Genomic DNA, 14,095 nt, shown 5'->3' with positions numbered 1-14,095 from the left:
TGCTGCTAAGAATCACTCTGGGACATGGTGGACTAGGGTTCCTCTGTAGTGCACTGCACTTTAAAGTAAGCTACATTAAAAACTGGACTGCTGATGGATAGCAAAGTCAGCCTGCAGTTGTGACAAAGGACATTTCAAACCTAGAGAAGTTTTCTGACCCTGCTGTAGACCCTCAAACAGACATACTGTGGGAATGAAGTCATTATAGAGAGGAACGTAAGCAACCTGCTTAGCCTTGCTCTGCTGCTTAGAGCTCTCTCAGCCATGACCGCTTTTGGGAAGCCAGTGCTTCCACTTCACCCTTGCTCTCTTGATTTGAGAGTGAATGTTTCTCCTGTCTTCTGTACCTAAAGAAAATTATGGACGTACACCCTGCTAAAGTAATCAGTTCTCAGCTCTTGGCCTGCTAAGATATCCCCTCCAAAGTATGAAAAGCTCTCAGGATGGGGACATGGCAAACCAGCAGCCCCATCTTACTGTACAGAACTGACACTCTGCTTCCTCACATCCCTCCTCCTCCTTAAGTACGATCTAAGGAATTATATCAAACAAACAAAAAAAATACCAGCAGCTAACTTTACTATTTAGGAAAACAATCCTGTATATCACTTCACATAAAATCAAGGCTTTCTCATTGTGTCTCATAGCCACCTTCATGTAACACTCTGTTTGCACGAGTCCTCCTGTAGCAAGACCTGGAGCTAACATGGGAGAAAATGAAACTGAAGAGTAGAAACAATTGGCTGGGAGATTCCAGGTCAATGCAGGGTTGTGTAATTCACATTAACTCCCTGCCCCTCTCTGCTAAAAGGCTTTCAAAAGGGAAATGGGTAAACTACTCAAGAGCTTAAGAATTCAGAGCTCCACTTCAACACAGAAATCAAATCAAAGGTTTCTCCAAAGCTTTCAACTACCAGCTCTGAAGAAGTTACCTGGAAGTGTTTCTGCGGCGCTGCAGTCTATAAATAAATGCTGAGCACTTGCCCTTTTTCAGTGTGAAGGTAAACAAATGCATTGCTTTGAGCATCCAGGAACTGAAATAACGCACTGTAGCTTCAGTTCGGAGGAACTGTTCTCACTCATATTTGTAGCCAAGTATCACCTCCTTGAAGATTTAGCTTAAACAAAGAACAAAAAAAGTGGTTGTAGCCACTTGTCATGCAATGAATATGTGCGATGAAGCTTGTGGACTTTTAAACCAAACTAGAAAATGGTTGAAGAGAATGTGAAGCAAAGCCTTTAGAAATGGCACTGCGCAGTCTGCATCTGCACTTAATTCCTTTTCAAAGGACGACAGAAGGTGAAAACAAAGGTACAATTACTTATCTTTTTAAATTTCACATGGATCCAGAGCAAATATTAAGCGGTTCTTTTCCTTTTGCCAGACAACTCTCTAGACGCAAGTATCTGGCCAACCACAAATGATGACAATGATAGAGCAAAGGGACCTTCCTGACACAAGCCCAACGTCTACAAGGCCTTTGATCTGCTAACAGGGCTGCAGCACAGGCATGGCACATCCTCTCTTTCCCAACAGCACTCAGGCAGGTGCCTTCCTGGTAAAAGGTGCTTCCCAACTGGAAGGAGCCATCCCAAAGGGTGGATGGGCTCAGCTTGCAGCAAAGGGAATGCTAGGAAGTGTGGAGCCTAAAGTCAGACAGTTACAATAAATAACGCCATCATCTTCAGCAGACTTTACAAAAAGCTGACCAAGTGTTCTAGATCCGCAAACAGTTCACTGCCATTTTCTCCTTTGAGCGGAGACAAGGAAATATGCAGAAAAACCCATTTTCTTAATGACAAAGGTCTCTACAGACAAATAAGCTACGAGAAAGCAAATAAGGTACTCAACCGGCCTGCAAAAGCTAAGCAATGGATACAGCAGTTCAGAGAAGCAGCTAAAATTTTAAATACTGCACTACTGTGAAATGTACCATATGGATTTTTGCATCTATAGTCTGATCAATGCTATAGTTAAGATGTCAAATGTAGCTACTGCACACAAAGAAGGGCAAAAATGGGAGTTCTACTTTTGGAAGTACTTCTTTGAAACGAGACATATTAAATAGTTGGTGCTACAGATCTTCTGTACAGTTTCGCTGTGGATATTCTGGAATTATTGCACAAATTTAAAGACCTGCTCCTTAGCACCAACTGGCTGCCTGTCTTACAACAGCATCACACCCCTGTATCCCTGTGCTGCACTTGAGCCTTAGCAGAGGTCAGCTGTGTGGCAGGAGTCCTAACGCTCACAAAGGAGTTAAGGAGTTTAGCAGCTATCCCCAGTGAGTGGGGAAAACAGCATCGCAGGTGTATTTTCTAGAAAATGATGTACCAGGTATAAAGCAGAACAAAATTCTATCTTATCATTTGAACTTGAGATGATGCTCCAACACCACTTAAAAAAAACCTCTGCCTTCTCTCTGTATGGCATAAAGAAGCCCTCTTCTGATATAGGATTTGGCTTTAATACAAAGAAGATCGTGTCTGTGATATGTAATTCCTTTCATTAAATTAACAGCCAGCAGCACAGGCAGTAAGTGCTGACACAGCCCTTAAAGTACTTGGGTACCTTATCTCCATCAGCACAGAGAGCCGACTGGTTCCTCTTCAGTACAAGCATTTCCAAAAATGCTTTGATTCTTACCGTGTACTGCAAGACTGGTGAGGAAGGTGCAACACCCACCTCAGCAGGCAACAGAAGCTCTCCGAGTGATTTACTTATGTAACAGAACAACCTCCTTGGGACTTTCAGTGTCATAAGTGCAATCAGCACTAAAAGCAGCACTGACGCTCTGCCAAACACACGCAGACTTGGCCAATATAATATAATACACTGTTTGATCACGTTCAGCCATTGCCCCTCTTCTCCCCTTCACCTTGTACTCTCAAAGTCTCATCCAACATCCTTCATTTATAAATAGAAATGGAGCAGCTTTCAACATTGGAAAGGGCAAGTTTCTGGATAAAATAAAGCTAGTGATTGCTGCCATCGTTCTGGCTATGTACATTAAGCAAACAAAAATCAGTGAAGGACACATGCATCCTGATGGTGTGCTGAGCCCCCTGTGATCACCTCCTGATGTGCTGTACTGAGCTGCAGGACATGAAGTCAAGATGACACAGACATGAAGCCACATGTGTCCTTTCAGACAACGAAAGTCTCTGACGTGAATGCACACAGCTGAGAGGCATTATACTAAGGGATATGCAAGACTTCAGGCCCAGACATCACCTGGAGGAGAAGAAGGTGCTCTGCCCACTGCTGGAACATCTCAGTGATTTCACCTACTTTTCCCCAGTACTTCAGTACATCCCCACTTCACATGACCTCAAGAGTTACACACAGTAAGTGTGACAGTTCTGCTTGCACACACAGAGCCAGCGCTGCTAACTGAGCAAGCACACTGTGAGCTGCACTGCTGAATGCTCCTGAGCACAAAGCCTTAACAGAGGAGACCTTTATCGTTCAGGCAGTATTAAACAAGCTAAATTCAATGCTATCGTAGCATAGTAACCAGAGATTAAGTGTCCATCCTGAAATGTGAAAACTCCATTTAACCTCAGACAGATTCCCATTAAAATTAACTCCTTTTAGGATAAGTTCAGCTCTACTCTAATGTTTGGTGCAGACCCTAATAAAGCAGAACACTTTCTAACATTTCTTTTTTGGTAGCTGAGAAGTATGTAAAAGCATTCATTAAACTTAAATGGGTTCATTAATAAAATATTGAGGATGTGCCACTTTAAGACATCAGAAAATCGTATAAATTGGAGAGAATGTTATTTCTATTTTTATATACATCCCACAGAGGCACCCAAGATAGACGAGAAGTGCTAAGTCCATCCCACGAGCTTATTTATTTATTTAATACTTAAGTGCTATTTTTAACTGCAGAAGACAGCAGAAGGCATCCGTTCGAAAAACTAGATTAGTTTTGATTTTTCCTCACACCCAGGTGAGAAAATGATGAACGCAATGTTAAAAGATGCATTTCCTCCTCGCTTCCCTTCAGGTTTCTGGAATGAAAGAGCAACTCCCCTCCTGCAGCCTAGCATCCCCAGCTGCTGACCACCGCCGCTCCTTGCTCTAAGCCCCTCTTCCCACTCTTCTATGGCACACAGCTTGTAACTGCACGCAGTGTGTCAGCACACAGGGAGAGGCAAAATGCAGAGGCATGGCTGCGCTGCTCTGTTGCAGTGGTACTTTTTTAAGCCCCAGCTGTACACAGAAAGGAAATGCCATAGGCATTAATGTACTGCATCATTCTATTTTTTTCACTGAATATATTTATCTTACTTGGTGCTTGTAACATAGTTTCCTTTAGGAATTGACACTCTTTGGTGAGCTATGAAATCAAAGAACGATTGCCTCATCTCCATCTGCTAAAAAAGACCCACCACAAATACAGATTTCCATGTACTGAATTACCAGAACTACACTGTCAAACTCAGAAAAAATAACTCTCAATGTGATTCCTACACTCCATCTTCCTAAATGCTTGCTTTCCTTGAGGAAATACAATATTTTTATGCACAGTCAGGGCAATCAATTTCCTATTTTCCTCTCGTGAAGAAGCAAAAGCTAAGCTCCAAGGAGGCACGCTGGCACTCCTGGGCAGAGCCTATCAGGGTTTGTGATGGACTAGAAGACAAACCAGGTGGGTATGTATACATTTTCTCTCAGGAAGCCCTGCAGGCATTCAGTTTGCATCCTAACTTTGAATAAGAGACAGCCTGAACTGGCAGTGCCTTTGCTGCATGGCCAAGTAAGCAGCCATGGGAAATAAGAAGGGTACAAAGCTGGATATGATAGGTCATATGGGTGACACCTGCCATGCTGCAGTGTCAGTACAGAGACCACGGAACCCCACAGGGGCAGAACTAGTGGCACTGGGAAGAGATCTGCATCACGTTTGTGAGCACACATCTACATCTAAATTGTGACTGGTGGCACAAAGGAGGTATGCACAAAATTCAGTGTTTAATGCACACACAGCAGCCAGGCTCATCAGCTTTAACAGATACGTTCTTCTTAAATTTTGCACAACTTGAGTTCTTGTAAACAAAAACGTGGAGAGTTTTGGTGTCACTTGGAACACGGGGAGTTTGTTTGTCCTGCCTACCTGGAGACAAGCTCAGGTGACAACAGGAGCCCTGCAGACGGAAGGCTTTCATTCATCATCTGTTCATGCATGACACCAACAATGCCTGCTGACTAAGAAGCACTTGAGTTCCTACACGAAGTTGCTTCCTCTGTAGTTGAAAGGTCACACAACAGAGAACTATGCAAGCAGTTGATGCATGAGACAAGTGTCACAAGCAAAAAGATGGATAAAAAGCAAGTAACTCAATTTTGCGTGTACAATTTTGCACTGCTCTCAACATTTTGGATAAACACTCAAAATGTTCTCTGTGTTTGGAGCCTGACCAAAGGCCAGGTCTGCATAGGCAACAGATGCTCTAATACGAGCTTGATTCCTGGCTTATTTCTGAAATATTCAGAATATTCTGCATGTGGGCCTCAGAAAGCAGACTGCAGTCTGTCAGCAGTAGGCAGTATCCTGAGCACACTGTCTGCTGAAGAGCCAAAACTTCATGGTGCACATACTTCTTTAAGTATTAAATTCAGTGACAGCGAAAGGGTTCGTCTCCAGGGCAAAGCATTCAACCTAAATTCCTCAGACTGCCCAGAGAAGAGAGCTGAGCTATGTGCCTGGTTTGCTTGCAACCAGAAAGCGCTGGGACTTAACGCCTGAAACTCTGACTGGGCACAGCAAGCAGTTATTCAAGAAATTCAGTCATTCAAAATATGGTAACTTGACACAATGCAACCTCCCTCCATGGAGGTGAAGGACACACAAGTGACACCATCTCAGAACCCAGACGCTCTCTTCCCAGCAGAGCTGAACTGCTGAAACTTCCCCATTTGAATAAAATCCTCCTCCTCAATTACAAGCTGTTGTGCCACTCTGACGGGTGGAAGCAGAGCCCTAACGTGTTGAACAGCTTCTCTGCATGACTGGATGCCATGAATTTAACATTGCCCCTGGAAGTGCTGTTCACATGTACACTTGTGCACCATTTAAACGGAATACATATTCTAATGCTGTCAAAATAGCTCATTATCAGGGTCTTGTCAAATTCCAGAGCCACATTACACAAATAATACCCTCTCTCCACAAAAGCATTCTCTGTGATTCAGGTTATCGTTTTCTAAAACAATTATGTTTCTGTCAGTCTGGCATACAGTCATAACCAGCATCAGACCCTCTCCGCAGAGCAAGTGTTCAGAGAGAGACTATTCCTCATGCTAAGCTACAATTCAACCTGGAGAACAGCTCATATTTGCAACTTCAAATTATTGCCATCCTCTCACCCATACAATTCCCACGAGCTCATAAGCTGCCTCAACACTCAGTTTCTTCCAAGACATTTTCAGCAACATAGATGTTGCAAAGGACAAAACTCAGTAATGCTATCTATTGAGATGGAGAACACTTTGTTTCCTGGATGTAATAAATGTAATATGTTCTTTAATATATAGTATTGATAAATAAAATCAAGAAGCCCGAAAGGTAATAGTCGCTATGACAAATGCTTGCAGAAAGGCCTTCTAATATCAGTTCCACTTTAGAGAAAGGAGTCTATCTTTTGAAAATCACACTAGCTTGTAAGGAAGGGAATTGCTTTTCTTTCTCCAATTGATTAGGACTAATTATTGACAGAACTGTAGTAGATTTATGTAAGAAGAAGTGAGATTTCCCCAGCATCGGCAGGTTCTGAAAACAATTGACAAATTCCTCTTTAAAACTGCTACAGAAATCATTTCCATACATGTAACTGCCCTTGAAGCTATCAATCAAACCAACAAAATGCAAACCTCCTTGAAAACAAACAACGTTCCAGAGGACTACAATGCACAGCCCATGAATTATGGAAAAGACAGGTCATATTGCAGCCCTGAAACTTTCCAACCTCTCAGCTTGGTTACAGACTGAGTGCCAAACAGGAGTGGGAAAATCATCCCAAGGTACAGCAACATGCAATGTTTCATGCTTCTATATGGAAAAATGATACCTGGACCACTTAAAGCCAAGGAAAGGTAAGATAAATGGTGACTTCTTATGGAAACTGAGATCCTGAACAGCACCAATAAAAGGATTAAAAAAAAAATGAAATGCCTATATGAGTAGCCAACCTCATGGAGATTTATCAGCACAGAAAGTAAGGTATAAACTCTTCTAAATTAGCTTTTTTCTCTTTCCAGAAGACAGTATATATACTGTGTTGTTTATAGAGCATTTAGTTCCATGTGTCTGGGGCAACAGCTCATTTTTTGGTATAAACCTCTTTATTCCCCGCTCCCCATCTTCTCTCTTCCATATTTGTATTTGGCATAAAGGGAAGCGATTCCATTCAGAGGGGCAGAGTGAATTAGAACAGAATCTGATGAAAAACAGAATTTGGTACAACATTGTGAAAGGGAAAGCAACTGAAATGCTGAGTGCTTACAGTGCATCTTGCACAAGAGCTTACAGCAGGTTGCCAGCACCGAGAGTTTGGTTCTTCATACACTCAAGAAAAGAAACTTTAAGAACAAATGTAAGTGTCACAGGCTCCCATAGGATCAGGAGAAAAGTTACTGCCTTGCAAAGGCAGACTGGAAATCTTTGAGCATCCAAGTGTTCTAAAGGATTAGGGAAAGATAACACTGCTAATCACAGAGATCAGACCCTTAACTTGCCCATTATAAAATGTAACAGATCAAACATTCACACTTCAATAATTGCAGAATGGCGGGTTTCCTTGGTCCCTCTACAAATTAACATCATTTTGCTCTGAAACACCATATAGAAAGATATCACGCATGCTGAAATACGAGTACTTAAATCTGTTGCATGCCTCAAATGATGTTTAGATTAAAAACTCATTAGCTTAATCTCCCCTTTATGCTTCTCACAGGCCACATCCATCTCAGCTGAACCTACCATGTGGTAGTGTTATGTTTGCACCATCAATGATTGCTTGCGCCAGTTCATGATCATTGCTCTCAAAAGCGTGTGCAGCAGCCTTGAGGGCATCCCAAATCTCCTTGCGGCCTTCGAAAGCTGGTGCTGTGTCCCAAAACTCGTCTCTCTTACTGCGCAACTGTCCGTCTGTCATGGGGTAATCACTTTTCCATTTCGGTTTCTCTTTTTTCAAGGGCTGATTACGACCGAGAGCAACTGTGGGGTGAAAAGAGAAAGAGATGTTCAGTAAAAAAAAAGTTAACAGCACAAAGTTACTCCAGCCTTTCTTGGTTATTCTACGAAGATTCTGTGAAGACAAAACTTACTTTTGGGCAACCCCGAATCCCTGAAGAATATCCAGGATTCTGTCAAGCTTTAATGAGCAGTTACTTCATTCAAAATAAAACAAACTCTCTCATGTTTATTGTAACTACAGCTATGTTTATGCAAAAGCCAGTTAAGATAATCACTTTGGTCTAATGTTGTTGGATTAAAACTACCTGTGCTCTCTTTAAATTACAGCACTGCTGAGAGCACACTAAGAGCATTCTTCTGTTTGAGTCTGCAAGCAAGGTGATATTTCAACTCCTGTCTGAGCAAGATGCCTGGAGGTGCCTGGGAGCAGAGTGGATGCCTCTTTCCTATACACAGAACAGGCTCTGTCATTAGTATCTGCCCCAAACATATCCTGGTGACAGAAAGAACCCATCATTTGGGCTCTTCTGTTGTGGTTTATGTGAAAAAGCTAGAAGACATCCGTTATGAGTATAGAGAAATTCAATGAGCACTTGAACACTGAGATGGCAACCAGATACATATTACCAGCTTCCATTGTGCTACAAAAATGAAACTGAAAATTGTGCTTTCTAAAAAAATTGTTTCACACGTTTTATTCGGCAGAGACTAAAAATCAAGTCTATCTGTACAACGCTGAGATGGACCAGGGAAGCTTTTACTGCTATCTAAGGTACAAAGACAATGAAGGGATTGAACTTTAGCGCTCACAGGGTAGAACCTCTCCCTGCAAGAGTCAGAACCGCACTGGCAGCAGGAACCTTGCTGAAATGGGACTCTGTGACAGCAGCACGGGAAGAGAACAATGACAAACCACAAAAGCAGTTCTTGCCACCGCAAAACCTCGAGTACACAGCTTGGATGTCTCCAGAGGAAGCAAGATGTCCTGTAGCAGTCACACTGCACTCAAGGGTGTTTGCAGCTGAAAATAAGTAGCTGCATCAACATAGAGAGGTCACAAACACTAGATGATGGCACCAGAAAGCTCCTGAGGGACAGGTAAGTGCTACTAGGAGTACCACTAAGGATCACACCACAACATCCCTTCTCTGTGAAGTGTCTGTGCAGCCCCAGGAGAGCAGAGGGACTGCAGCTGCTACCATGCCATGGAAGCATGAGCAGACATGTCACCCCACATCTGTGGAGCTGAGGCCTGAAAAACTCAGATGGGAACTGCAGTTTCCCAGCTGCTGGTAGGCTGAGATCAGGCTCCTGGTAATTCTTCAAGGACCAGAGAGCAGATTATGATAGAGAATTTGTGTGGAAACTTAAGTCAGATCACAATCAGAAGTAGCAAATGACAACTGCACGGCACTCCAGACATTATTCTGTATCCCATGCAGAGACTAACAATAATAAACTTCTGAAACAGAATCCTTTCAAGTGACCACAAGCATTTATTGCCTGTTGTTTCCATGGGATTGCTTCCACAAGATTGCTTCCATTTGCTTTTCAAAGAAGTGCTGACCATTTAACAGACTGCAGAACAGCAAACCTAAGTGTTTACAAAACACCAAGTTTCCTGGCAAAGTCCCCACCTTAATGGTCCAAGCCTCGGTTGGGCACATGCGGGCTGGGAGCTGATGATGGCTTAGCAAAGAACAATGGCGAAGGAGGCAGTCCAGACAAGATGCACTGCATGCATTAAACAGTATGTTATGAAATTGCAAAAACATATGTGGTAAAACACTGGAGCAAGGAATTGTTTCCTTATTAAAGCTTAGCAGACAGAACATGGAAATTTCAGACAGACAGAATAAACAGGACAATGCACCGAATTTGGGTCAGTGGGCATCTTTTCTTCCATTTTACTTCGGCTAACATCTGTTAGCATGTATGTTCAATGGATGCTAATTTATCCCACAGGGCCCTCTCCTCCTGCCCAACATGAATTATGGAAGCAGGCTAAAGGCACTCCTGCAGTCCCAGAACAAAGCAGCAGTTCCTGCAGCAGGAGCTGCACAAGGTTATTTCTCTCCCCTTCCCACCCTTCCCTGCCCAAGACGGCACCTGAATAGATGGGTCTTCACCAGGCAAGAGCAGCAGGGCAGAGACCAAAAGAGACAGAGACCTCAGCAGTCTCAGGTAACTTCTCCCTAGAAATACAACCTGCCTACAGGGGATGAACAACCCAGCGATAACTTCTCTTTCCATGCTGGAAAGGATGGTGGAAGCCATTCATCCCAGCACCAAGCCTTTAAACGCAACCTGGCTTCATGAGCTGGTATTCAAAAAGGTCTTTAACGTGTTTACTATTTACTGGAAATGCATCAATAATCCCCTAAAAGCTTTAGGCCCTGCTGAAGAAATATTTACATCGCTTCAGCTGTGTGAATAGATGGAGCAGAAATGAGACAAAAAGCACTACAACGTGTAAAAAATGTAATGCATGAAATAGCCAACATCCCTCATTTTCCACTTCAAGTTTCAGTCACTAGAGAGAAACATCACTACGTGAACTTCCATCGTCAAAGTTTCAGACAACATCAAAGCTGTAATAAAGCTGATAAAGATGAGTTAGAATCTGCCCTGAAATGAATGGGAGCAGTTTGTCAGGTATTTACAATGCCAGTTTTATGAACCTCACTTCAGAAGTTAACTACAGCTCCGAAGAAAACGACTTCATTTAAACCACATATATCAGAGGCACAACAGCTTACAAGGTCTCAAATAGACAGTCACATCCACATTAAATTTTCATCTTACATCACTTCAACGTAACTAAGAAATTATTAATATCCTTCTTGAAAATGTGAAACTGTTTTCTAAATGCCAAAAAGGCACGCTCTCTCTAAAGCAATATTGAAAGTCTCAATAGATGGCGATGGTTGATCTTTTGGCAAGAGATTTATTTAGATGGAAAATACAGAGACCATTAACAGCCTGCTTTTCAAAAAGACAAAGGTCAGCACGTTAGCGACACCTCAAGAAAATATATTTGGAGTTTTCTTGCTCCAGCAGTGCACAGAGACGTGAACTTCCTAGAGCTCAGCATGCAAAGGAGGAAAAAAAATGCCTGTCTATTGAGATGCTGCAGAATACAAGGGGTCAAGGCAGGAGAAGGGACGGCCGCAACACGCCGTTCCCACACATGCAGAATCCAAGCACTGCTCAAGGCTCCATCCAGCCAAGCATCCCTTACTGGGCTGTTTCATCCCTCAGAGTGGCCTAAGAATATTTCAGTGAGGCAAGTAGGCTACTTGTGCAGCAGGGTGTGATGTTTTCATTTCAAAGGTAGAGAATACAGAATACCCCCTGAATCCTGGAGGCAGCTCCTACAGCAGGTCCTGTTAACCAGAGTCCTGAAAACCTGCAGAATGGTATTTTTCAGATGAGCAGATCTACATCCCTTACCTCTCACACTATTTCATAGCATGAATTCTGAAGGCTTGCTTCCTTTCCCCACAGCTTCCCTTCACAGCAATGGAATCAGTAGGTTAACGATGCTTTGAATGAGCTTACACAGATAAATCCAGATATTTAAATCAGTTTCTTCACAGAACTTTAAAGTGCCTGTGTAGAACTCTTTGCAGACAGCTGCTCCGTGTTTGTTATGCCACTGTCACCACAGATCACAGCACTGCTGCTTCCTTCGCAGTGGGCCAGATGAGCAGAAGCAGCTGGTAACGAAGTCTCATACTAAATGCCAATATCCAGTTAAAGCACTTCTAATTCCTGGTTTATAAACCCATGAACTGTAGCCCTCAATAATCAAATGGGATAATATTTGTGCCCCAGAGGGCTGACTGTCAAATCAAACAAATGCAACAGTCAAATGAGACATCAGACAATGTTCTGTCTCCACAGAAGGACGGGTAGATCCCTGCTTCAGTGCTGATTTCCATCTTCCTCTTTTCCCTGCTATTAACCACACAGGTAACCCCCTAAGACCACAGGACTTGGCCTGTTGCAACAGCCTGTGTTACCTCCTGCAACTGAACTGAACCATAACTACCTCAGGAAAGGTCCCTTTGCTTTCAGTCATCCTCATGCCCTCATGCCAGCTTCTTTCATTTCACTTTCTAAGGAATCTTTCATCTATTCCTTAAAAAGAGGTCAGGAATAATATTTGGCTTATGCTAAACCCATGCAAGTGCTCCACAGTGAATTTCTTCCTCTCTCTTCCCCTCCTTTTGAAACTTTTGCTTGCAGCATCAGAATTCTGCTGCTCTTAAAAGAAAACACATCCAAATTTGGCCAAAACGTGCATCAAAAATGTCTCTACAGACACACAGTCCACATGGTGCAGAGAGCCTGGCAGCACCATTCTCAGACGGAAACCTGTGGACTGGTCAGACCCTGCTTTAGGGTTGCAGGCCCAAAGCTGCTGATCTCCACACATTTACCAGAAGCTGCACACAGGAGCTGAAAGAACAAGGTCCTTTGCAGCTTTCACTTCTGCGGATGGACAGCATGAGCAAGATGGGCATGGAGGATTCTTCAGCCTGGAGGGCACTAATTAAGAGCAGATTTGGGCAGCTGATAGCAGAGAACATCAAGATGTGGAAATGACAACAGTACTGGGAAAATCTGGCATATATATATTAATACGTAAGAGATAGAGACAACTGTGTAAGTGTTAAGGGATAAAAGATTTCAAACGAAATGTGGGGAAAAGAGCAGGAACATTGAACAGAAGTGCTGAAATAAGGGCAGAAAATTAACAAAACGGAGACTATTTGAATAGGAAAAGACAGAATTTCCAAAGCTGTTCTCAGTGTAAAGGCGAGGTCTGACGAGTGCCAGGCTCCAGGGGAGGAAGACAGAAGCAATAACTGCTGAGGACAAAGCACGGTCCAAGCTCTGCATGAGGCAGCAAGAACAACTTAAACTGTAGGTATGCACAGCTTCAGCAGTGGAAGCGGTATCCTCTTGGAGCTGAGCAACTTGAGAAACAAAGGGTAATTATTTGAAGACAGTCATGAGGAGTTAACTAACTATTATATAAACTGAACTAATCAAAACTAAATGTCTGACAAATTGCTTTTGCAGATCAGGATTGGTTGCTAACAAAATACTTTTCGAAGACAAATGAAATGCAAAGCAACAATTTGCTACTGATAAAGTTTCCTTTAGTAATAGTCCCAAGGGCTTCCCTCCCCAAAATCAGCGAGTAGTACTCTATCATCAAATTACTCCCATTTTAAATCTATTCTGCTCCAATTTCCCCATAAGGCATTTTGTAATTGGGCATCACTATCTAGTACCTGCCTTTGTGCCTGTCTCTGGTGTAATCCTTCCAGACACTAAATGACAATCACATGTGGAGGAAAAGCTGCTACAAAGGAGAGGTGCAGAAGAACAGAGAAACTGGGGTGGGGGTAGGGAGAAATGCATCGCATCTAAAATGATGGCAATCTGAATTACATTAAGTCACATAGGCTCGTACAATCTAAACTGCATTAAGTAATGCAGGCTTACACAACAATGGGAAAATAGCAGAATCTGATGTCTACTGCTTTCCACATTTATTTTTTCTTTTGGAGGCTACATCTTTGCAAGGCAAGAACAGTATCTTGGAAAGGAAGTGTCCCTGGGCAGTAATAAAAGGTTTTCAGCCTTACAAATGCTACGTGTCACCAAACAACCAAATTTTTCTAACAAGTAAAAGAAGGAACATCGAGATTCCAAAAGAAAACTGAAGGAAATGTCTATTAAGACACTTGTGAGAGCATTTAGGGCAGGACAATGCTTCTAGGGATGCTGAGGACTGGGAAAGTCCTCCAGATGCTGTATATGTATATATACCTACCCATCTGGTAATGCTTGGAAGTAAGCTTTTCATGAAG

The 14,095-nt window shown here is 42.7% G+C and overlaps 1 protein-coding gene across 1 annotated transcript in view; it reads right to left on the bottom strand.

Moving 5' to 3' along the window:
- Positions 1–14,095, bottom strand: part of UBTD2 (ubiquitin domain containing 2) — a 41,509-nt gene that overhangs the window by 9,353 nt on the left and 18,061 nt on the right. Inside the window, exon 2 of the mRNA XM_072348406.1 lies at positions 7,992–8,228. Coding sequence (XP_072204507.1) covers positions 7,992–8,228 — 237 coding nt within the window. The remainder of the gene's footprint in view (positions 1–7,991; positions 8,229–14,095) is intronic.

This window comes from Excalfactoria chinensis, chromosome 13, assembly GCF_039878825.1.
Source record: "Excalfactoria chinensis isolate bCotChi1 chromosome 13, bCotChi1.hap2, whole genome shotgun sequence".
Classification (NCBI taxonomy): domain Eukaryota; kingdom Metazoa; phylum Chordata; class Aves; order Galliformes; family Phasianidae; genus Excalfactoria; species Excalfactoria chinensis.
This window is presented reverse-complemented; position numbering and strand designations above follow the sequence as displayed.